At 33.4% G+C, this 26,034-nt stretch overlaps 1 protein-coding gene across 1 annotated transcript in view; it reads left to right on the forward strand.

Moving 5' to 3' along the window:
- The window catches only part of LOC106783959 (serine/threonine-protein kinase 17B-like), a 94,799-nt gene extending 70,392 nt beyond the window's left edge, over positions 1-24,407 (forward strand). The window contains exons 2-7 of the mRNA XM_014742987.1: positions 1,760-1,972; positions 2,506-2,644; positions 18,040-18,166; positions 19,754-19,982; positions 22,648-22,776; positions 22,897-24,407. Coding sequence (XP_014598473.1) covers positions 1,760-1,972; positions 2,506-2,644; positions 18,040-18,166; positions 19,754-19,982; positions 22,648-22,776; positions 22,897-23,851 — 1,792 coding nt within the window. The 3' untranslated portion in view covers positions 23,852-24,407. The remainder of the gene's footprint in view (positions 1-1,759; positions 1,973-2,505; positions 2,645-18,039; positions 18,167-19,753; positions 19,983-22,647; positions 22,777-22,896) is intronic.
- The last annotated feature ends 1,627 nt before the right edge of the window (positions 24,408-26,034 follow it).

Below are 26,034 nucleotides of genomic sequence, written 5' to 3' on the forward strand. Positions count from 1 at the left end.
GCTGTTGTTGTTTGTTGTTTTTGCTGTTGCTCCGACGATGATGCTTTCACCCATGCTCGAATTTAAGTACGAAAGAATCGAATCGAACGGGAGCACAGAAAACGGCCGGTGCATTGGCCGAGAGAGAATCGAGTTCTCGCTTTCTAGAAGATTGTGTTTAGATCATCATATTGCAAGGGAAAGAAATCACTAGTTGAAAGGAGAATCCAACCTCGTGATATTATTCACGGTTCATCGACTTCAAGAATGTCGTATACGATATCTCAATAATCGAATTGAACTCGCTTGTAAACTTACACATTGCGTACTAGTTTATGCGTATGTAGTTGGGTGTCTCAAGAATCGGTTTATTACAATAATAAATATATAATAAAAAATCGATATAAACATCTGTCGGCAATATGGTTCTTTTAGGATCGGTGTCACGTTTTAATATAACTATGTTTATTTTTAAATTAAAGTTTTATATAATAACTGTAACTGTTAGACAATATTCTCTAGAAACCCTTAAAAAGAATATTTTTTTAAATAACAATACTCACCTATTCTCGTGTTATTAGTTTTGAATTTATCATGAAAACTTTCTTTTTCCATCTGAAATGAAACGCGAACTGATATGTAATAATAATAATGACTTTAATAATTCTCACCACCGTACAACTATATAAAATATAAAGACATCAATGATCTTCTGCCAACTTGGTGGTTCTCCCTTTGTAATAAAAATGTTTAATTTGTAAATCTAATAAAGTGACTCTTGGGACATCCTGTATATATATATGAGTGTATGTTTATATACATATACACGCCTGCCAGATACAACATCGAGTTTCTTTGTTGACATCTCCGTTAGACTAGTCTCATTCGATAATCAAACGTTGTTAATCTACGCAGAGTTACAAGATGGTGTAAATAACTGACGGTTAAGTTTCTTAGATGTTTACACGTATTATTAACTTTGACGATCGATCATTTTTACATTACATCGTTCTATCTTACACAACTTTGCGGCTAGACACATCTAACAGCGATAATTCCTTAATCTCTCGTAATTCTATCGAAGAAAGGGAAGAGTTACGAACACGATGGTTGACGTAAATACCTAACTTAGACACCTTTCTACGATGGGTAAGATTATTGCATAGGATCGGTTGCATTTTAAGAAAACTTTAAAGATAAGTATTCGTCTTTTAAATATAAGTGAAAGCGAACCAACTGTTTACCCGGACTTCCTCGTCGGGCACGCTATGATATTGTCATAATTCTACCATGAATAAAATAATAATACCAAAATAATGTTCGTTATTAATATTTCTTTTTTCAATTTATATTTAATGTCAATTCGAAATGAACAAAATAATCCTGCCTTTTTACTCTCCGTTTTATTCAATACCTCATAATCCAACGTTAACTAATAAAAAAAATATGATTTTCTTTTTTTTAAACATATATATGAAATGTCAACGCATACCAAATACGTTGATGAAAGACCCAATATTTGAATTTGTTCTGATATATTAATATTTCGGACACACACCAAGCGACCACCATGTGAATCTTGACATTCTTCAATTTCGGTCTTCCACGATAACACATATTTATATTAAAAAAAAATATAATGGAAACTTATTTAACTACAAATCATTTTAAATAAATTCTAATTTGTTAATTCCCCCATTAATATTGAAATATTGAATCGTATCTGATACTAAAATAATTGAATTCTAATCGTTCGTTTTCTTTGTCTACCATTTTGCAGGGGCAAATACGCAACGGTGAGAAGATGCCGAGAGAGATCGAGTGGTAGGCAATGGGCCGCAAAGTTTCTAAGGAAAAGACGACGTGCTCAGGAATTGAGGGCGGAGGCACTTCATGAGGTCGCGGTGCTGGATGCCGCTGCTCACTGTTCTCGTCTCGTTTCCCTCCACCAGGTCTTCGAGACCAATACCGAGATGGTTCTCGTCTTGGAATTGTAAGTTTCTTCTTAGTGTGTTTTCACATACTGGACTCCTCACCTCTAACTGTACTTCTTCTCTCTATGAAACCTCGTCGTGCGGTTATTTCTTTTTGTCTTCTTATTTTATTTCTCTATATTTCTTTGATAATACTTCTATACATTATAAACTGGCTCGTACGCGGGTCTCTCTTACATTATTACATTGTGCAAGAATAATTTCTAACGCAATCATAATATAGTTAGATATATATTTGATATTACATAACGAACGTTACCAATTTATGATACCTTTGTATAATGATGTAATATGAATATTTCGTAGTATTAGCTTTCTAAATGGCACGTGCACGATTCGCGTACGAAATTCGTATCGTTATCCGTTCCATTGATCGATTTTTTATTTATAAACTTTTTCATCAAATTCGTTATTCTATTGGATATTTTGTTATTGTTGTTATTATTATTATTATTTTTACCATTGTCAAAATGAATTATTTTAAATTGTTGATCGCTTTATTTTTTGTTTTGTATCGTTCGAATTTTTATAGAGCACCTGGAGGCGAATTGCAAATGATATTGGATAGAGATGAAGTACCAGAAGAACGACAAGTGGCGAGATTATTGAAACAGATTTTAGACGGTATTGCCTTCTTGCATTCTCTCAACGTAGCACACTTAGATATCAAGGTATGTACCTTTGGAAAATATAAATATATATATTATACATTATAAAATTGTTCGAATTCTTAAACGTATCGAATTGTGATAATTATGTTTGTTCGAAAGATAAATCGTACAATATGATTTAGTTTATATTTACATTAAACCATTATATTGCGTAAACGCGATTAACAACGTGTCTAGGGGATTTTCTTCGAAAGTAATTTCTAATGAAATAAAATTAAAAAAAATAATAAAACGCGATAATAACAGACAGAAATAGAGAGAGAGAGAGAGGGGGGGGKAGATAGGGGAGTTTATAAGAAAGAAAAAAAAAGGAAGATAAACATTTTTCGAGTATAATATCTCGAACGTGGTGACTGAAGTGATGAGGAAGGGGGGAAGGAGGGAGGGAGGTAAGGAAAGAAGAGGGGATAGAAAATTTAGCGCACCTCGTTCCGTACGAAGCTTATCTTTATCTTAGCGTTCCGTTAAAAATAAACATGGCACGACGATAACGGTGTAAAGGAGGCAACTACGACGACAATCTTCTTACGGTTGGTGCAAATAAAACGTTATCTCGCGATATTCCCGAGTCGCGAGGTTTGTCTGATTGTGAAAGGACAAAAACTTGCGTTAAAGTTGGTGATGGTATTTGACGGAATACTGCAAGGAATGCGAGTATATGCATTTGGTGGTCATGGTGTACTACAATGTCCTTTATTATAATATATCGTTTGCCTCGAGAATCGCGATTAAAGAAAAAGAAAAAGACAAAAAGAAAAGGAAGAGAAAAGAGATTCTTTGGCACGAGGGAGGGAATCAAATTACTATAGTCTTTCCTAAGAGAGTTAACAACGTGTGCGTTCAGTCTACCTGTTCCGCATGTTGGACTCCGATACGAACGACCTACATAGATCGTCGTTATGTAAACACCTTCTTCTTTGCCAAAAGTCAATGCGTTCGCGCGATGCATTCTATGATACTACCGGCTGGCTATTCGCTTAAAGATTATATAAACCACCCACACATACATATACATATCTATGTATATATATGTATTGAGAATCTTATGGGAATTTGCTTTACCTCTCAATGCTCTCTTATTATTAAGCTTTCACGGAAATTAATTTCTATTCGCGTAGCTTTAAATTGCTTTATGCAATTATATATATATATATTATATATAATATACTTACGGTGACCATTATTTCTAGATAAAAAATATAATACGAACGATTAAATTATTTCATTGTATTGCGATACTACGTATCCTGCTTTTCTGTTATGTAACTTTTCCAATATCTAATACGAAGATTTATTTTAATAGTCGACAACATTAAAAATACTATTTTACAAGGGGAGGGGGGGGGGAAGAAAAGAAAATATTTATACCAATTTTATTAAATTCATGTTTTATAATTTTTCAAATACTGCGTACCTTTTTTTTAAAAAATCAAATTTGGATTTTTAAGTGTTCCTTCATTTCTATAAATAATTCACGTTGTAATTATATTTCGTAATTGAAAATAATTTCGTTGTTTCGATCTTCAGTTGCTGCCAAAAATGTTATTTGACACAAAAAAAAAGAATACTCTTTTTACAGGTGCGTTAGAAGTTAAAAGGCACGTTGTATTTTATTTTAAATCTAATTTTCATTCAATTTAAAATACAGTAATTTGTATTCTTTTTTTTCTAAATAATTATACAGCGCCTTAAAAATAAAATATACGAATGATCGTCGTAACCGTCCCATACGACACGACTGGTTTGCTTGACAATTTGAAAAAAAAAAAAAAAGATTATCTTGAAAAATTGACGAAGGAGACATTCGAACAAATCTGTCCTTTCTCGTACGGACGAGACACGACGGTCTTTCTTAAAAAAGATCAACGAATGTATATATTTACGAACAACGATAGTGCGAACACGTGCCGACAGAAAGGGAAGGGGTAGGGGAAAGGGGAATTTGTAAATTCAGAGACTCGTGTTGGTTAAGGAATTCTCGACAAGATACTCGTCTCTATGGGGTGTTTCTGAGCAGAAAATATTTTTGTAACCAACGTCGAGGGAGTCGTCTCTCTACCATCTCTAAAGAATTTTTCTTTTTTACAAAAATAAAATCCCTTTCTTTCTTACTATATATATAAACGTATGTATGTGTGTGCTTATTTATACAATTTTGTTTAATCGATAAAATTCTAAAAAAAATATCTTATCACACGATTTGTGTTTGTATTCCAATGCAATGTAGGCGCGAGTCTAGGTATATTTTCTATTATTAGAAAACATCTCCACTCTCACCGCGATTTATATTTCGACTTGTCAATAATAAGTCGTCTTATACTATCATTTATCATCATCATTGATCCGTGGCCTTGTCGGTGAAATTCCCGGTTGAACGAGTCGGCAATTATACGCTCGCGAACGTGAATTCTCGACAATAAATATAATATATAGAAAAACTTTCGACGGGTGTGTAAAATTGAGCCGCGTGCGCCGTGTCCTATTTGAAAGAAATAATACCCAAAAAGAAGAAAAAAAAATATATATATATATAAAGAAATAAAGAAAGAAAATATCGATCGGAAGACAACCGTCACTGTTTGCAAGGATTAAATGGATTACTCGATTATATTCGAATCGAGGAGAACGACGAAACATGAAAGTTCTTTTTTTATCGATAAGAAAAAAGGTTTGGTCATTTAATTTCTAATATTTGCAATAAATAAAAACGAATAAAAAAAATATATATATATATTTAATATATATTACTTTAAAAGGTGGCACGCGCGTGCTATTTTGAAGAAACCATTTCGTATTTCGAAATAAGATTATAAGAAGAGAAATAAAAATAAGAAAAAGTAAAAGAGAGAGAGAGAGAGAGAAAGACGATTTCTAATAGGAGATTTGCATGAAATTAGCAAATCTTTCGCGTAGGTATTAAGCTTATACGTAAATACGTATGTATGTTAGTATTTATCGATTATCGAAGTGATCGATATGGGTGAACCAAGGCGAACAAGTATTAATAAAATATTCTGTTCACAAGATGAAGAATAAGAAGTACAAGATATATCATCATACATACATCTCTCGCACATTTACTTATTTTAATTTTCCTCTTTGGTTTCTTCTTCTTCTTCTTCTTCTTTTTCTTCTTTTTCTTCAACTTCTATTTCTTCATTTTCTTCCTTCTCTACTACACTCCTCCAACATTTCTAGTCGACAACACGACGGAAAGATTACCACCACCATCAGTTCGTGGTTATGCAACGACCTATCGTGCATTCTCGTCTTTTGTGAAAATCGTGCGAATAATTTGCCGAGACAGCGTTACCGAGGCAAATCGGAAGATGCTACCAGAATATGACGTATCTCGAATAGGGTTGCCAACAATATCATTCCCCCCCCCCTCCTACTCCACCCCGCTGATGACACTTATTCCGTGTCTCCAATTTTTTACTAATAATTTATTCAAGAACGAGGAATGTAATAATAAATATAATATTACTCTTTCGTTTATATATATATAAACAGAAAGAAAAAGGAAAACATTTTACATTGATTATTTTACAACATTTATCTTTTTTTTAATTAATACGCAACTTAAATATATTTTATACATACAAGAAATGAAAATAGTTAAATTATTATTTCGTCGAATAAAATAATAATTTATCTTTACTTGGATATATATTTTATGCTAATCCTTCAAACGGGTATTCAAATGTTGTTAACCCTAATCTCGAAAGGAAAGTGTGTGTATACGTGTATACTGAGGTATAATGTCAGAAAGAAAGAAAGAGAAAAAAGAAAAATAAAAAGATCGGTACGTGATGAAATGTTTTAATAAAATAGACTTAAGAAAATAAGGTTAAGAAAATGTTTGTCGCGGTCATTTACATAAAACTCCAAAAGATACGTAAGAAGTTATTATTTGAATATACTTTCCATATACGATATTTCATCTTTCATAACGATATCATCGTAATATTAAAAGTCATGCCGTACTTTATGTTTCATCATAATTATTTTTCAACCTCGTAAAAATTTGTACACGCGAGTGGGAAAGAGAGAAAGAAAATCTCTTTGTAATGAACAAAAGCAAAACAACGACGTAATCCTCCGTATACCGGTTCGCAACGACCTTTGTCATACTTTATCAGCTATTCAACGAATGTTCGATAAGGAACGGTGCGAGTTTATCTCGATGCGATAAGATAACGCTTGTTACTTTGAGATATGTGAATAATCTCGATGCACGGGTAAAGAAGAGAACGCAAGCAATTTCGCGAGAAAGATGCCGTCGTCGTCGCGTTCGCAATCTTTCAAAGGTGCCTATTTTATTTTACCTCCATCGGTATATGAAGTCTTCTTCAATATTTTAACATTATATGCAACACGAAAGATTCATTTATCGAATGGATAAAAAAAGAAAATATTATAAGATGACAAAATATTCGTAAAGAGATTAAACATAGACGCGTATTATTAATCGACAAAAAAAAAAATATATATATATATAAAAACTTATAGTTTACAGCAATGTATATATATATATATACGTATACGCATACATACTTGCATATATACTTATAACGCAGGTGCGATGTCGTTCCATTAGCGTATTCTATAAATAAGCAATCCCTCGTACTCGATGATGCGGCTTTAAGCATCGAGTAAAATATTATTCCTTACATGAGAAGGCACTTACAATGTTTTGGATAAACTCGTGAAGTCTAGACGACGACCGGCTTTTACGTGGATCAGGATATCGTGGTTGATTCGCAGGTGAGATACTCTATCTCCTTCTTTCTATCCTTTTATTTTTCTTTACAATGTGACAAAGAGATAGAAAGAGAAAGAGAGAAATATATTACCTATCCCACGATTAATCCTTTTTATTATCTTTCTCTTTTTTCTTTTTTCTCGTTCGCAATCCTCATACGTGAGTCTCTTCTTCTTCTTCTTTTTCTTCTTCTTCTGATAAAATTTGAGAAATCGTAAATCCTTTAAGACATCTCCACGTAGGAGGAAATGCTTTTCATAACATACAACGTACTCGCATACTTGTATCCCTGTAAGACGATTTTAGATGGTGAAATATAGCTTAGACAATTAGGGAATACCACGTGTCAAATGTTCCGTCCCATCCTGGCAAGGATCGTATCAACAAGAGGCCACTTAAGCTCGTACTAGTCCGCTTACGTTCCGTGATATTTGTCAAAAGTGCGAACACCGGAGCACAACCGTGCTAAAGGAATTTCAATCGTCCGTTCCCTTTCACCGCACACTTGTGTTCTCTCTCTTTCTCTCTTTTTCTTTTTCTTTTTCTTGCACAGCTCTTAATCTGCAACTTCATTTGCGAACGCGAAAGTGCAAATGCATAAACAAGCGAGCTCGGAATTCCGATCATATTTTGAAAGAATACTTTGAATAGTCGGCCAATGGATTTAATTTACCGTTGCGTGCACGTCCATCACGAAGATGATGATCATTCCCTTTTCCCTTTTCCCTTTTTCAATATTATCTTTCTTTGGTATTATCAGAACCGATTCTTCGATGATATATTTCTAATATTCTTGAAAATCGATTTGGTTTTTAATATCAAATTATTTTCTATTTCATTTTTACGCGTATTCCTGAAAAGCAAGTAATTTGTTTTTTAAAATATATAAAGTATATATAAGATTATATTAAATAAATAGATAATATACATTTTTTATATTTAACAAAAAAATATACTTATACAGGTAATTAAATTAACAGACATTTGCCTTTCTAATATAATTTTTTAACAAACACCACATTTAGATTCTTGTATTTTTTTTTAATCAGTATTACTTTGTTTTTTTGCTATATTATATCAAAATTCCCCAATATCATTGCGTATAATATTTATATTAATTTTTCACGTGCGTTCTAACACAATAAGATTAATTAATTATTTATCGAAAAGAAAAATAATCCTCGATTGTGACGAAACATAAAAAAGATAATAATTGTTTCACGCTAATCGTTAATTAAGACGAAGAAAGGAGAAAATATGAGAAAAAAAAATAAAAGAGAAGAAAAGGGTTGAAAAACGAAGGAATGGATTAACGAGCCAACTGACACGGTACTCCGGTTCGATCTTAAAATAACATCGTGCCACGAATTTGCTCGATATGTCTGACCCAAATATAGATTTCGCGGTTATGAATGGAAAAATGCACGCACGAATTCTTTGGCACTCTTCCAACAAAGTAAAGTCTTCCTTGGCCTAAGTCCATGATACCATAAGAGAGCTCGTGGCGCCGTACTTTGAAAATCGTTTTCACCTTTTTCTTTTTTTTTTCTTTCACGCTCGATTATTATTTATGTTCCTTTAATTTTAAAATCGATACTTCCTATTTTTTTTTTCTTTTTTTTCTTCTTCTTTTGCATATTCGCGCGTTCTCGATAATCGCATCTCTAAGACGCGCGTTTGCGTTCGCGCGCGTGAACAAATCGTTAAACCTAATCAGGCTTGTTGCCATAAACGCGACAAACAAGTCGATACAACGCGTTGATACTTTGCAATTTCCTGTATTAACTTGTTGCATAGCGATCACACGGTACGCGACGTGTTCGACGAAGACTACGACGCATCGTGTTGTAATTTGATGGTTGAAAAAACTGGTCGTCAAGATCGTGTGCTCTCGTCTTAAAGTTTTTCTTTCTTTCTTTTTCCTTTTTTTTTTTTTTTCTTTTTTCGATTATGTACCTTTCTTTTATTTTTTTTTTCTTCTCTCTATTTTTCAAATAACTGTTTCGTATATTACCGTAAATAACAAATCAGAATATCTATTATCGAATATTTATTTTTGTAAATATATAATTCTAATCGTATTATTAATTATAATTATTAAGGAAAAATTTAGAAATGGAAAGTCACGTGACCGGTTTGAATCAATGAAAATATTTAATAAATGTTTATAATACAACTATATACGAGAGATATATATATATTAGAAAGGGGTAATAGAGGAAGAAATAAAAGTAGAGTCACGAGTTCTACTCACGATAGAAGTTACTTGTTGGAATGCAGTTGTCGCGAGCTCGAAAATAGAAGAACGAACACTGACGGTGATCGATCATTCTCTTCTCTCTCTCTCTCTCTTTCTCTTTCTTTCTATCTTTCTCTTGGCCCAATAAAAGCCAACTAAGCTGGCGCCAAATAGCCAGCACCCACTTTTCTATTTATCCTCATACGATTTATCATCAAGTACGCAATTGCGTGGGAGTTTGTGATTCGATGAAAATTCTAAGCTAACGTTTCTCTTCCTTTCTCTTTCTTGCTCACTCTCTCTCTTTCTCTCTTTCTTTTCTTTTCCTATTATCGTAATCGCTAACTTTTTCTTTTCACTTTTGACCGTAACGATTAAGGTCGATTTAATCGACCCTAAGATCGGTCGATTACAAAGGATGGAAAGAAAATAACAGAAAAGGAAAGTAAAAGGGGGAGGGGGAAAGAGTTTGAGATCAAAAGGGAAACGACCTCGAAAAAATTCTATTATCACGAAGTATCGTGTCTAATTTAACGATCTGCTTTAATTTAAGTTTCATCGAACGCGTTACCAACGATATAATATTATTCAAGAGGGTTAGCAAGATGAATGATGAGTATTAAAAACATTTATGGGTTATTATTCATGCCTTCTAGACGCGAGTTTATATAGAAAAAAAAAGAAGTTTGTAAAGGGAATAAGAAAAAGAAAAAAATAATATAAAATAAAATGTCTTAAGTGGTTTTTCTAAGAACGAGAAGAGCACGTCTCTCATGGTGACTTTTATCAATGAACTCTTCGTTTCCCTTTCCTTCTTTTTCCTTCCCTTCCCTTCACAGCAAAACGTCATCGTTTACCAAGAATCTCCTCCTTCCTTACGTTATACTGAGTTTTCCCGATCGATATTAAATCCGTGTTCGTTCGTTCATTAAGTACGCTAGTAGTGAACGCAATGCCAGATCCAATCGATTCATCGAATTCGAATCAATGAAACGACAAACTCCAACGTAATGCGCACGTTTCGACGGAATACAAGCGATTACGTTTTTATTGGAAAAAAGCCAGAGTAGTAGTAATATAGTCAGCGACACGTTAAAAGCTAATACTTTATTTTATATATAAGTAAAGTGTTGTAGATAATAAAATATATTATTTAACGTAATGTATATTAGTTCTAACTAAGTTCCGTTTTTTATTTTTTTATTTTAACAAGGGAGAATACAATATTGATTAATTAGTTGTAAATTTTTATTGAAAAATAAATTTAAAAAATCGACGAGAACTTAGTTACCAAACCAAAATATTTCATTTCATATAGCTAATCAAATTTGAAAGAGGTTTAGATATATGTGTTACGGTCTCTCAATATACACAATTCCTTCGGACATTTTATAGAATTTCGAATAAGATTGAACATGTTTTTCGAACATTATTCGGTTATTCTATAGAATGCCGAGATGGTTTTGGTCAATCTAGAATATATGCTTCAATGGGGTATGTTCTGGCATCAAATTTTGTTAAGGTATTTTTTCAGTATTTTTTTACGATTTTTTTCGTGACAAACGTCCCTTTTTAATCTGTTCCTTTAAGATTTGCTTTAAGGTATTTTTTAGGGTTTGTTTCATTGACGCAAGTATAAAAAAAACTTCCGTCCCCTTTGTATTCTATATAATACCGAGATTATCTACATATATATATATATATTACGTCACAGTAGTCTTACACAATAATTAGATATCTATTGAGATATAAATTCAGTATAAATCTATTTTAAGTAATATAAGTCAGAAGAAGAAGAAAAAGAAAAAAAGAAATGATTTGACGAAAATTGCACTGAATTATATTTGAAGAAGACAAAAAAAGAAAAAGAAGATAATAAAGAGAATGAATAAAGGCATCGGTTGTGGTCTAGAAGAACAAGGATATTTTACGCGCGCGTAAGACGATAGTAGTCTCAACGCGAATGTGCAAGGAATTAATCAGCGTACTTTTATAGCGTGTAAATCAAATGCAGCACATTGCACAAGCGGCCCGTACGACTCTTTATCGCTCATTCTCCCGAACTTTATTACATTCATGCTGTGTTCGTCCGCGCTTACGCGTACAGATATATATATATATGTACATATGTGTGTTAACGTATATAGAGAAAGAAAGATAGTTTGTGAAGCAGGCAACCAACACGAACGACCAGGGTCTCGGTGCTTCCCCCCTTTTCTCTCGGTCGCCGGAAGTTTCAATGAACGCAAGAGACGGATCCTCATAAATTCGTTGGCCGATGGCTAAAAAGCGTCCTCCTCCCTTTGAATCTTATTTTTCGCGCGTCCCTTTCGTGCCAGCGGGTGCTTTGTTCCTTAAATATCTCCCTTTTCGAAAAATATTTAAAAGAAATAAAAAGACGTCATTGACCGGTGGATATATAATAGAAGATATTATTTAACAGTATAAAAAATAAAAGAGAAAGAGATATAAAGTGTTAATAAGTTTATTATATATATGAAAAAAAGAATTTTTTTCATCCTGTCCGATTTCCCTTAAGACACGTTTATTAATAATTTTATTTTTGAACGAGATAAACAACTAATTGAATTATATATAATATTATAATATAATAAATATTGTTAACACAGAATATAAAAAATGAAAAAGTGTTAATGAATTTATTATAAATTAATCATTCACCCTCCAGCCCTGCTCCAGGTAATTAAATCGAAATAAAACTAGATTAACGCTTATACTTTTATTATAAATTAATCATTTATTATATTATTATATAATATATATATTGTATAATAAATTAATAATTTATTATATAAGTATATAGTATATATGACGCGTATAAAAAGAAAAGAGGGGAAAGAAAAACAGAAATACAGTTGCGTCTCATACATATATGATAATAAGAATGTATAATATGCGACGCATGTTCGGCGATCTCGTTGATAACATAACCGGAAGATAAAACGCATTCGTACGTATTACCGGTATTATAAGCTTATCAATTTCTCAGACTTTTATTAAACTACGTGCTCCTGTCCACGTACGTGAGTTTTAGTTTCTACACGATTTCCTTAATACAAATTAATCGAATGGCAAAAAAAAGAAAAAAAGAAAAAAGAAAATATAATTGAATGAAACATTTTTATTTCTTTTCTCTTTATTTGTTTTTTTGTTGTTTTTTGTTACTTCAGAAATGTTCTTCAAACGTTAACTAATCATCGGGGAAGAGAGAACTACGTGTATTATTTATTATTACATGAAAAAATAAAATTCTTACTTTACGAAGGATCGTGAGAATCGTCTCGACCTATGTTGTTTCTCTTTCTTTTTTCTCTTTTTTTTTTTTTTTTTTTTTTTTTTTTTTTTTTTTTCTTCTTCTTCTTTTTTTCCATCTTTTTCGCGCGTTCTCTCAGAAGGATGAACGGCCTTACGAACGATTTAACGAGTCATGTCCTTCCTGCATACATTTTTTGCGACACGGCATTCGTATTCGAGTGTGTTAATAGTAGTAGTAGTAGTAGTAGTAGTAGTAGTAGTAGTAGTAGTAGTAGTAGTTGTTATGGTAGTAGTGATGATGATGATGATGATGATGATGATTATGGTAGTTGTAATACCTATCGAAGCCGATGAGCTTGAGAAGAACAGCTCGTACACCTGTTCGATCGATCGTATAGAAGAAAAGAAAGACGAAAGGTAGGTTCGATCGTTCGAAAGAAGAGAATTAATCGAAGTCATCATCGATCGAAGAAACTCGCGTTCAAAGCGTATTCAAGCTTTGAAATTTCGATCGTTCGTTGTGTTGTTGTTCACCACCTACTACGGTTCATGCGTGTTCTTGGTGGAGTTTGATTCATCTATCGAATGACTTGTTTTCTAACGTTCTTAATAATGATAATAATAAAATAAATCAGTTATCTTGAAGGATATACCTACCTCTTTTATATATGAATATAAAAATAAAAATATATGATCATACGATTGGATCGTAAATAATATATCTAATAATATACATATGTATATCGTTTTTTATCTTTCTAATGGTACAAATTAAAACCATACGATATTCGATAATATCACTTTCATGGTAATAATACTCGTACACAAAAAGTCACTTTACCAAACTCATCAATTTGTTAGATTTATATTTAAATTAAATAATGTAATTCTTTTTAACTCCTAAATATAAGAATAAAACAAAATTCTCTTAATCTCAATAACGTTATTTAAATTTGTCTCAATTAAATAACAAAACGGAACATTTATATTAATAGGAAATAAATAAGTTAACATATGATAAATAAATAAATTAATAGTTCTGTAAAGTATGAAAAGAAAAAATACATATAACGAGAACGTTCTCACAATCGAGACAAAAAAGGAAAGATAATATTACAAAAATCGTTCGTTACAAAATAGTCATAATTTTCGTTCGTAATCGATAACCACTACACCCACGCATATATCATCATGGTTTAACGTTAAGGAGCGACGAACGTTCGAGAAACGCATCTCTTCTGACATCTCTGACGTATGAACTTCGTAATGGTTAATTATGGAAATGTCTTCGTTCCTTATTGAGTGACTTCCGGGACTCGAATTGCACTGTGATCCCAAATTGATACCTACGCATTATCGTCTTTCACGTTATGTATTTACATATGTACGTACTTATCCTACGATTTTATTCTAAAAGATTTCAACCGTGAGATGCATTATTTTTTGTTTTTCAACATCGTTAACGTTGAGCAAAACAACAGAAACTAATTTTTATTTTTTTTCGTTTTTTTTCAAATCGTTTAAATAAATAAAAAAAAACATTTAATCGTAGGAAAACCTCGAGTCACAAAACATATTACTCGTAATTATTTTTATATATATATTTTTATTATATATTATATATAATAATTNAAAATTGAGACAATTTTTTTTTGTAATACATATATAAAGTAACAATTTTTTCTCGTGATTCAAAATTTATAATTATTATTATATATTATTTTTATATATATATTAATTATATATTATTATTATATATATATATTATAATATAAACATATTACTCGTAATTATTAGTATGAAATTTTGATGAAGTATTAAAAAGTCCGATCGTAACGATTATTTTCGAACAGTTCGTGCTTAATGACATATCAAAAGTTCTTTTTTTTTTTTTTCTCTTGTTCTACAGTGTCCCGATATATTTTGATCTCTCTTATGTTAGAAGAATTAAAATATAAAAAGAAATTGTACATAAGTCGGGAATAGAAAAGAACATTTAACGACGCACTTTTGAATCGTCGCTCGTTGTCGCTCCTTTTTAAATCATTATTCGCAGCTCGTCGAGCTCATCGTAACGTAGTCCGGTCACGTTCGACTCGTAACTCGGTATAACGAAACGTAACACACAAATCCCACAGAGCAAAACGTCCATATATATATACAAATATATATATATATATATACAATCGTATTACTTCGCGATTCTTCCACGTTTATTCTACGCCGTTTCTTATTTCTCAACTAACGCGTACTACAAAGCTAATATAAAGACTTTTTTCGAAAGGAAAATTGTATGTGTAAGGGATTTAATATAATGTGAAAGTGTACACGTATGGAATTGGAGGGATGTGTGTGTGTGTGTAGGGGGGGAGGCGTTAAGAAGTCTGTTTGAGATGTTTGTGTTGTGTTGTGTCGATCGTGTTGGATAAGCGAAGTTGTTGAAAGTCAAGATGACGGAAATAAGAGTCACGCATGCGATGGCTACCCGTGGTGGGCTTTGATAAAAATGAAAAGGAAGTCTTTCTCCTGGCCAAGAAAAGATGGCCAATCATCGATAAGTTGAAAACTTCAAGAAACAGAAACTGAGTTAACGTGTATGGATTATATTTATGTATGGGCTTTCCCACAAATTATCTGAATTTCGTTGAGGAATGGTGTCGGTTTTTTTTAATATATCGATTAATAAAAATAAAAACAATTATATTCCAAAAGTTATTATGTACCAATAATTATAATAGTTAACTAATTTATAGGATTCATACAATTTAGTTATTTTATAATATAAATCATCAAATATGAATATTTTTAATTCTTTGTCTTATTGTTAGTCCCACTTTTATAATTACCATAACATATGTGTATGTACAACACATTCTTCTTATATACATCTTTCGTTTCATTCTTTTTATTTCTTTTTTTTTCCTTTTCTTTCGCTTTCTTTTTATACCCTTTGATGTGTGAGAGATCGAAATGAAAGCTTGCTTCCCCTCATACATTGTCTGAATCAACGAATTGTTTCTCGACCACCTATCGTGATTCCAATCCAATGTTTTCGTCGGTCCGAAAATGAAGTACTCTTTTCGAATAAGTACAGTTACCTATAAAGATGCATTTCAAAATGGGGAGTGGAGGGAGGAGGGGGAGAAGAACGAATGAAAACAAGAACAAAAGAGAAAGAGAAGAGATGCATAAAAATAATTGCACAACAACAGATCAATAAAATAACTGTATACTGAATTAATTCGATGACACGTATATATATAAGCGTAAAAGTAAGTGTGTGAAATACAAGCTGAAAAGATATATATTACCATGTTGAAATTATTAATAATGTATAAATCGTCGATTTATATTTCATTACAATTTACCCGTATTTCTACACACCCTTTATACATATATACATATACAATATAATAACTGTTTAACAATTCTATAAATGAATAAAACACATATTATCGTTGTACGGAAATGAAGATTAAAAAAAGGATATAGGGGTTCATTTAATTATCAATACACATCGAGAAAGATTTTCAAACGAAACGAAACGATTTCATCGTGGAAGATCATTAAGGAACGATTCATCCGAGTATATCCTGTTTTAATCGATTTAAAAGAGGAGGGAGGGAGGGAGGGGATGATGATCGTCTTCCTCGATCAACGAACACAACTCTGACGCGCACGTATCTCGCGAAAAAAAGGAACGAGATGAAAAAGAAATAATAAAAGAAAGGAAGAAGGGTATGAATAAAGGTGTGGTGTGGTTGTGCGAGGGGGAGAGGGTGGGGGAAGGGGAAGGGGAAGAGAACGGGGGATGAGAACGGAGAAAAGAAAACGAAGAGTGAAGAAGTACAAGGAGAGGCAAAGTTAAAAGCGAAAAAGTAACCGAAGCATGAGCTCGCGGTACGATTAATTGGCTCGATTACTTGGTGGGCGCGCATGCGAATCCTTGCTTATTAAATGCGTTTAATTAAGTCGCACGGTACTACGTCGGACTGCGTAATGATCGTTGAAAGCCCTCTACCACCACCACCACCACCACCAGCATCACCATCACCACCATCATCACCAACTCTTTTCTCTTCTTTCTTCTTTCCTTTCCTTTTTTTTCTTTTCTTTTCTTTTTTTTCTTTTATTTCTATTTTATCACGGCGAGTAGTGGGTTTACGGGTTCTGGCTTCTTGTCGAGAAACGGGCGAACGTGTTGTTGTACGCATTTTACCTGCGACAGCTGCGATACCGTTTTACATAGATTTCTATTTACGTATATATATATATATATGTATGTATACGTGTATATTAAATTTACATATATATATATATATATATATTTACGTATACGTTACCACCAACATACGTGTTACGCGTTAGTAAATATTTAAATAACGTTAGGAAAGAAAAAGAAAAAGTAATAATATAGACGGTGAACCGTTCGTCGTTCTGGATGCACGTTTTCTCAAAGCCCAAGAAGGATCCGTCGTCCATTGCAATAAAAGTAGGGATGGGGAAAGGGGAGCAAAGAGTATGGAGTATAGCGATCGTCTAGTTCCCTACACGCGCGGTCGTCTTTGATAAAAGTGTGAAATGAATCGTCAAACGTCTGGCGCCAGAGGTATATAATATGTAGCGTGGGAGAGAGGAGAGGAGAGTAAGAGAAGTGTTCTTTCTCTCTCTCTCTCTCTCTCTCTCTCTCTCTCTTTCTTTTTCTGTTTTTGCAGTGATACGGTGTATGAAGTTTCAGCGTTGCGAAAGGAAATCGTGCGTTTCGTGACGAGTATCACACGGGAAATGGCCTTATGCATATAAATATGTGTGTGTTGTTATTATATATGCGTATAAATGCGTATATATATATATATATATATATAATGTTTGATATGATTATACGTCAACAACATTTTATATATCATTCGAATTTTTTTAACTCAACGAGAGAAACAATACTTTCTTTAATCTTTTATCTTTTTATCCTTATTCACATTTTATAGAATATATACGCAATTAAAATTTTTAATTTGCTTACGTATTATATATAATTGAACGATCGATCGATCGATTTATTTATTTATTTATTTATTCCGTTTTTTATTTTATTTATTTCTTCTTATTTTTTTACAGCCACAGAATTTGGTATTAACCGGCGATTTTCCCGATTGCGACGTGAAACTCTGCGATTTTGGTATATCGCGATACATCAGCCATGGTGCAGACATACGTGAGATCTTGGGCACGCCCGATTATGTTGGTGAGTAGTCTCTCTCTCAATTTAGAAAAATAAAATAATAAGACTTTAAATATAAAAAAGAAAAAACGAAAAAAAAAACAAAAGCATTCTATAAGGCGACGACGAATCTTGGGGAAAGAGGGAGGAAGGGAAGGGGAAAAAAAGGAATAAGAAATTGTATAACTCACGATGAAATGAACGTCCTCGGAAGAGAGAAGCCAACAGAGCGGCAACAGACAGCAGCCACCCGATGTATCAGCAGGGGCGCATAAATTAAAAAGGATTGCCGAACGAATATAAATATAAATCATTTGACGTGCGTTGAAATCGATCGCCGCGGGTATCGCTTCAGTTTTATTTTTTTTTTATTATTATTTTTATTTTTATTCTTATTTTATTCCACCTTTTTATCTCTTTCTCTCTTTTTTTATTCTTTTCATTTCACGGACCGACCAAAGAACCCCTTCCCCCTTCTCCCCCTCCCCGTTGGCTGTCGTCCACTAATCCTCTTCTCTTTCTCTCTTACTCCAACGGGTTTGTTATATTATTCTCCGAGAAAATCTGGTTGCGTTCGTTGTTGTTGGGTGGCTCGTTTCGTAGCGCGTAATTCCATTAAGGAAACAGGGCCCGGTTGCATAATTGAACAGAACAAGCCACTTCACAGTCGGTAATAAAGCCGCACGCACCGGTGGTGATGGTGGTGATGGTGGTGGTGATGGTGGCGATGGCAATGTTGGTGGAATTTACTCGTCGTTTCTCTTCAACTGCTATTGCTACTCGCGCTTGTGCACTCGTCAAAGAAATGAGAGAAAGAGTGGAGAAGGGAGGGAGAGAAGGGAATAAGAGGAGAGTCCTTTTACGATCCTCGCGATTACTACTCCCGCAATTATTTCTGACTCCCGTCTTCTCTAACGGTCGTCGAGTCTGAATGAAAACGGGACGAAAGGTATACTCGAGAATAGGGAGAGGAAAAGAGAAAGAGAGAGATTTACCCTTCGATTCATATGCGTGCCGTTTTCGCGCTAGTCGACACATAAATCGTCGACTTTCTTGATTGCCTCTTCACCGTATACCTATACTCTACCTTTCATGTTTATGTTTCTTATTGTATATGACGATATTAGAATATGAGTACGTATTTCATTGAGAAAGGATCATTTAAAATATATATTTTTCCCCCTCCTCTTTTGTTTTTTTTTTTTTTTGTTAATTGTTAACAATGAATTCTAAATAATTCGATTAAAAATTGAATGTTTAATTATTATTATTATTATTATTGATGTTTATTTTAATCAGAATTAATAATTTCCAATGAAAAGAAAAAAAAAGTAAAATTTTGTAATGCGAAATTAGGTGTACGTATGATAGATTCAATAATGATCGAATTAAATGGGATAACAAGACGACGGTGTGCGTGTGCCGTGTTAGAATAAAGGTTTATATCATCAAATAAATCTACATAGCGAGATATAATATATACTACAGAACAGAACTGTAGATTTAACACAAGCCAAGGGTATATGATTTCAATGAGAAGAAGATAAAACGACGACATAATAAATCATCATCCTCTTTAAAACGTTCCTTCCGCATCCGTGCGTGTTTCAGCCCCAGAAGTCCTGAATTACGAGCCGATCAGTCTGGCAACCGACATGTGGTCGGTCGGAGTTCTACTCTACGTTCTTCTAACGGGATGCTCCCCTTTTGGCGGTGATACCAAACAGGAAACCTTTTGTAACATCAGCAGATGTCGTTTAGATTTTCCGGACGATCTATTCGAGGACGTATCAGAAGAGGCGCGAGATCTCATGCGCAAACTCATGGTCAAGGATCCAAGGTAAGCCCCGATTGTTATTATTATTATTATTATTATCGTTCGATAACAAAACTATGATATAATTATTATTAATCGATTACCCCCCCCCTAATTCTGTTATTACACGATAGGATAGAATACGTTCTCGATGAATACGTATAAACAAAAATTATATATATATTGAATTATATATTTATCGAAAAATACTTTTTTCTTTGACTCCACTCATTGTCGGATAAAGTGTCCTGGTAAATAAAGAAATTTTTTTTTCTAACAATTTGATTCGATCGTGCGTAAAAAAAAAACGTTCGTGTAAAAACAGAATTGTTGGGGGGATGTATTTGTAAATTAAACGTTCGATAATTATATAGGTTTCCCTTAAATTCTCTTTTATATTTTTATAATAAGGAGAATAATATTACAAAATATTGTACATCGATATTATTATATTTATGATTACAATCGATTTTGTATATTTTCTTGTAATCGTATTATAATTTCCGACACGATTAAATATTATTACTTTATATATATATATGTCGTATATCCGTTAATTTCCATATAATTTAGCTCGCGTTACGAATGTTATAACACGAGGCGCGTAGAATGTCGTCGACATTATAAGTTACACGAGCCACGCTTGTTCTTCTTCGAAGAAATCAAATAATACTAACATGCTTCTAATATATCCCACCGATGAACAAGCAGATCGCATTCGTTTTTCCTATGCGCCGCCGTTGCCGGTGTATCTCTTTTCATTTGGTCCTATGTAGCGTAAACTTTCTCGGTAAGTCATGACAGACTTCCCCGAAGACATTATTTACAAGCATAAGTCTGAGAAATCATAACGCGATATATTATGACTTCGAAAATAACAAGAAAAAGAAAGAAAGGGAAAGAGAGAGAGAGAGAGAGAGAGAGAGAGAGAGAGAGAGAGAGAGAGAGAGAGAGAAGAGATAGAGATAGAAAAAAAAATATCTTAAACACCAACTCGTTGGAAGAGATCTCGTTTCTCGTGGATCTTCCATTTCAAACGTGTTAGGTACTTCAATGCAGCATAATACATGCTACTACACATACAAATTTTGTTGACTAATAAGTAACTCGTTGTCATTTTTTTAATATATACCTAATACATATTTGTTTTATAATTTTCCAATCCAATTCATCCAATATTTTTTTAATCTTTTTGTTTTTACACCAAATTTAGAAATATCCATTTCGCAAGCCTCTATTTTATTCATTAATCAAATTTTGTAACAAACGGAATAAATGATAATCTCTCACGGTGGTACTGAATTAAATGAATTCCTTTGCGAAAAAAAAGAAAGCATAAAAAGTTCAATACACGAAAATACAAATTATTCGTCGTTGTTCATCCTTAAATCTATATAAATAATACAAAATTATATCAAAAACGATAGAAATAATTTTGTTGTTCTGTTTTAAAAAAACATTAGAAACGATTTCAGAAAATATCCGACATTACTTGTTAGATAACTAAACACAATTTTCATATATACAGGTATTACAAATACGTGTGTGTAAATATATATAGATAGATTTTTCTGAATTAAAAGAGAGAACGAAAAAAAGGAAAAACAAACAAACAAATCCAGTCTTTGCTCTGACTTTCTTTAAAACGGGAAGAGGAATAGAAAAACTCGTAGATTTCCTTATCGTGAAACAGATGGACAGCTGGAAGGAAGTCTCCATCCGGGCTATCCGTCCTTCCTCGCAAAGCCAGGGCTTATCTCGTTGACGACAATGCTCAACGGAAAGGCAGAGAGAGAAAGAGAAAGAGTAAAAGAGTAAAAGAGAGAGAGAGAGAAAAAGATAGGAAATGATACGTCACACTAGTATATACGAGAGAACGATTACGATGAGCCGTGTCGACGCACGATTTACTTTTTTTTTTTTCCCACTTCTCTCTGTCTCTCTCTTTTTTCTTTTTTTTCTTTTTCTCTTTAGTGTAACTACTACTAAACGGATGGACGTTACGCAATCCAGTTAGTCCGCTATCGAAGACAATCCTGTTCTTCGTCCGGAAGTCAAAGCGTTTGACGACGACCACAAAAGTATATACTAGGTCTCCTTATTCGAGAAATTTTCATGTTTACTTTTTATACCTGAAAGACTTCTTTTGATAATGTCTCTCGAGTAAACTTATACATACGTACATGCATGCATGCATGCATAGGTATATATAACACATACCAAATTTATCTCGGAATATTCATCGAATGTATAACATAAGTATATATTATTACTTTTGTTCGTATGTAATGTGTATATAAAGGTTTTGGAAAAGAAAAAAAAGTGTCGTTAGATAAAATTCCCCCTTCTCGCGTGGGTTTTTTGATATTCGACCTCCGGTTAATCGGAGCAGAACTTGGGTAACGAGTTAACTGTACTTTCACGCGATTCGATTATATCTCACAATCAGGAACATTAAGAAAAGATACTATATTCCGGGTTGCACCTGTATTATTATTGCGTATTTAAATATTCAAACTTTACGGTATATTGGTTATAGAATGGAACATTTTAATCTCTAAGTTCTATCGGCTAAATATCTTAAATCAATTTTCATGTTTTTTTAAATTTCCTTTAAAAACTAATCTCTATTCGTTTATAATTCGTATCATATATGATTATATTAATAAGTGTTATTTGTGTATTTCAGCGAACGACTGACAGTAACGGAGTGTCTTCAACATGCATGGTTCGCCATGTTCGATGACCCAGTGCCACCGTTATCCCCTTCACTTCCACCTACGGAAGACTCCACTTTAAAATCAAAGACGATCTCGCAGCAAGAAGAAGAACAACAACAGCAACAACCACCACAACAACAACAGCAACAACAACAACAACAACAACAACAGCAACAGCAGCAGCAACAACAACAGCAACAGCAGCAGCAATCATTGAGTAATAATAAATCCTCGACGGAAGAAAATAAAACGACAATTCCAAGTTCTACGCCAAAATGTTGCGACAACGATAACAACGTAAACGTTAGAACGTCGAACAATCCTAATCAAAATGAAATGAAGACAGTGACTACACGTGCAATGTCTTCGCATACTGAAAATATTTATTCGACTTCTAAATCTAGCCCTAAACCAATAAGATTCGGTTTGAGTTCCGATCGTAAGGATATATTTAAACGTAACATGGACTCGCTGGCACAAAAATTTTCCAGCACGGAGATCGTTATAATAGAGTCATCATGCGCGAATAATAATAAGAATACGTCGACAACTACTACAACGATAACGACTAATTCGACAATGATATCTGGAAACGTGAGCACGCCTAGAAGAGCAACGGCTACGCACACGATGCCAGCTGGCGAAGTTTTCAAATGTACGCCGGTGTTCATTCTTGGCGAGGAACAACAGTGCAGCGACGGTGGTAGCGATACGGTATCGGAAATTTCGACTGACAGTTCGAGCGATCGAAGTAGCATTTATTCCGACGACTCGTTGGATTTTATTCTATATGGGAAAACCCAGGGAGGAGGTGGTAAGCCCAGTTTTCCCTTCGCAGTTGTTGCCGATTCTACGACCGACAGATGGGAACAAAGGCATCACCATCATCACCACAATCCACGAGCCTGGCCTAGAGAATGCAACGGCGTTGTTAGCAAAGCACTCAGTCGTTTCACGTCAGAAACGTCAAGCAGCAAGTCCTCTAAGTTGTCAACGACGGTTCCACCGGTAGTTCGCGGTAAGACTGGCTTGGAAGCTCTCAGAGAGAGGGGKGGCAATCTGGTTGTCATAAGGGAACCCGTCAGAGCCGGTAGATATACGAGGTACACTGAAGTTCAGTGCGAATCGGTGCAGGCACGGATTCGACGTTTCCAAGTACGCGAAGCGTCTTAAAGGAAAATAATCTTTCTCATCCCCCCTCCACCCCTCTACCGTCTTCAAAGAGGACATTTAGGTGGGACGCCTAACCAACTTTTTACTTGGTACTCGCCGTCGTTATTTTTCAAACGATGATCCGTGATAGAGACTGATGCTTTCATTTTATTTTTTTTTTTTTTCCTTTTTTTGTACATAGAAAAGAATGTTAATCGTGTACAGTTTAGGGCCAATCGTGCCTCATTACGACTAAATTCTGTAGGTATGGGAGAGAGTGTTGTTATGTAATAGTGAGAGAAATGTAATAAGCGCGAAAGAGAGAAGAGATAGGATGGAGAAAAAAAAAACGTTTATTAATGCGAACAAATGGCTGTTGTATATATATATAAGTGAGATACAATTTATAGGTGCGTGTGATGACGTGCATGTCGTTTTGTTCTCTCCCCTTTTTTCTTTTTCTTTTTCTTTTCTTTTCATTTCATTTCTTTTCTTTTTTCTTCGAGAATTATGACCAGGACGTAATCCACAAATTTTCTGTGGTACATAATTAAATAAATAAATAAATAAATACATACATAAATACAAAGCGTACGGTCAAGATAAAAAAAAAGAAAAAAACGTTATACATACATAACGTTATACGGCAAAGATAACGAGGCTTTTATGGTACTGTGTAAATAATAGAAAGAAGAAAAATAGATAAGAAGATGTAAAGTTGGTTATAGAAAGTTGGGAATACGTATTAGTTAGGAAACTGTAAACAACTCGTTATCTGCCGTTTTCAAAAGGAGAAGGGACGAACTTTCGTGGCGACTTAAAAAAAGAAAGAAAAAAAAAAAAACGTATTTGTGCGAGCATCCAGTTAAAATGATAAGAGAGAAAAACAAAATAGTGGTGCTTTAGTTTGATTTCCATTCGAATTGATGATGTTATTTCGATGATCAGTTCGTTGCGACAAACAAGCGTATCTATCATTAATATTATTCGTCGCCCAGTATGGTTGTTGTATTAATATATATTAAGAGATAAAGTGTTCAGCGTCCTGTTCGACGAATTTTATATTACTAAGCTCCATTTCAATAACTTTGGTGCCTTCGTAATAAGCGTTTATAAGATTTCAAACAAACTCCTCGTATAACGTATGATGATTTATGTAAATACACATACATCTATACATACATATATTTCGCATATAAAATACACACAATCAGTAAGTAGTGCCTGCTCCTTCGCATAAAACTTGCACACCATATTATAACACGCAATACGACTGTACGAATTTAAAGAAAAAGTCACGAACGAGATTGTTGTCGATGGACAATAGTGCCTTAACCGCGCGTGCAAAAACCTTTTCACAGGGTAGCTCGTCGATTATGCGAAATTGAGAGCCTAGACGAGCCTTTAGGCGTCTCTAATTATTACTATTAATATTAATATTATTATTATAATTATTATTATTATTATTATTATTATTATTGTCTCTTTTTCTTCCGTGACGTCGAAGGAATACGAAAGGAAAATTTTTAAACGATGATTCAAATATAATAAACACAACGCCTACAGTTTTGGAAAATTACAATATTTGCAAATGGAATATAAAGTGAAAAATAAAAATTAAATTAAAAAAAAAAAAGAAACAAACATAAAAATAGAAATAAAAAATAAAATAAAATAAAAAACAATTAAAAAGAAAAAGGAACACATAACATACGTCATAAATTTTTCGTTGTCAATGTTACGAGAGAAAAAAAAATGTATTGCTCATTATAAGTAATTATCAATTTTTCTTTTCCTCCGTTGACGCCCATCATCATCATCATCCATCTCTTTCGACGTTGCTTCATATCAAAACTGCCCCAATCGACGATCGAAAATGGTTGATCTCGAATGTTCGATCGTTGATAATGTGCCTCTCAATATAACTGCCGGTAATATAATAATAGCGAATAAATAATATTCACTCGCGTAACAGGATAACAATATATAAATATTCGACGAATTTCAATGGCGTTTGTTAATCAAAAACAAAACAAGAAACCATTTAAACGACGAGCACACACAACAGTGACGAAATATTTCGTATTCGGGTCTCACGTTAAGCTTAAGAATGATGAATAATATATATACGAACATGCCTCAAATCCCCACCCCAACCCCCACCTTGCCGGTTTAATATTTCTTTTGTTTTTTATTTTATTTTA

The sequence above is a fragment of the Polistes canadensis genome, unplaced genomic scaffold (genome assembly GCF_001313835.1).
Source record: "Polistes canadensis isolate GaletaPanama2010 unplaced genomic scaffold, ASM131383v1 scaffold_1, whole genome shotgun sequence".
Classification (NCBI taxonomy): Eukaryota; Metazoa; Arthropoda; class Insecta; order Hymenoptera; family Vespidae; genus Polistes; species Polistes canadensis.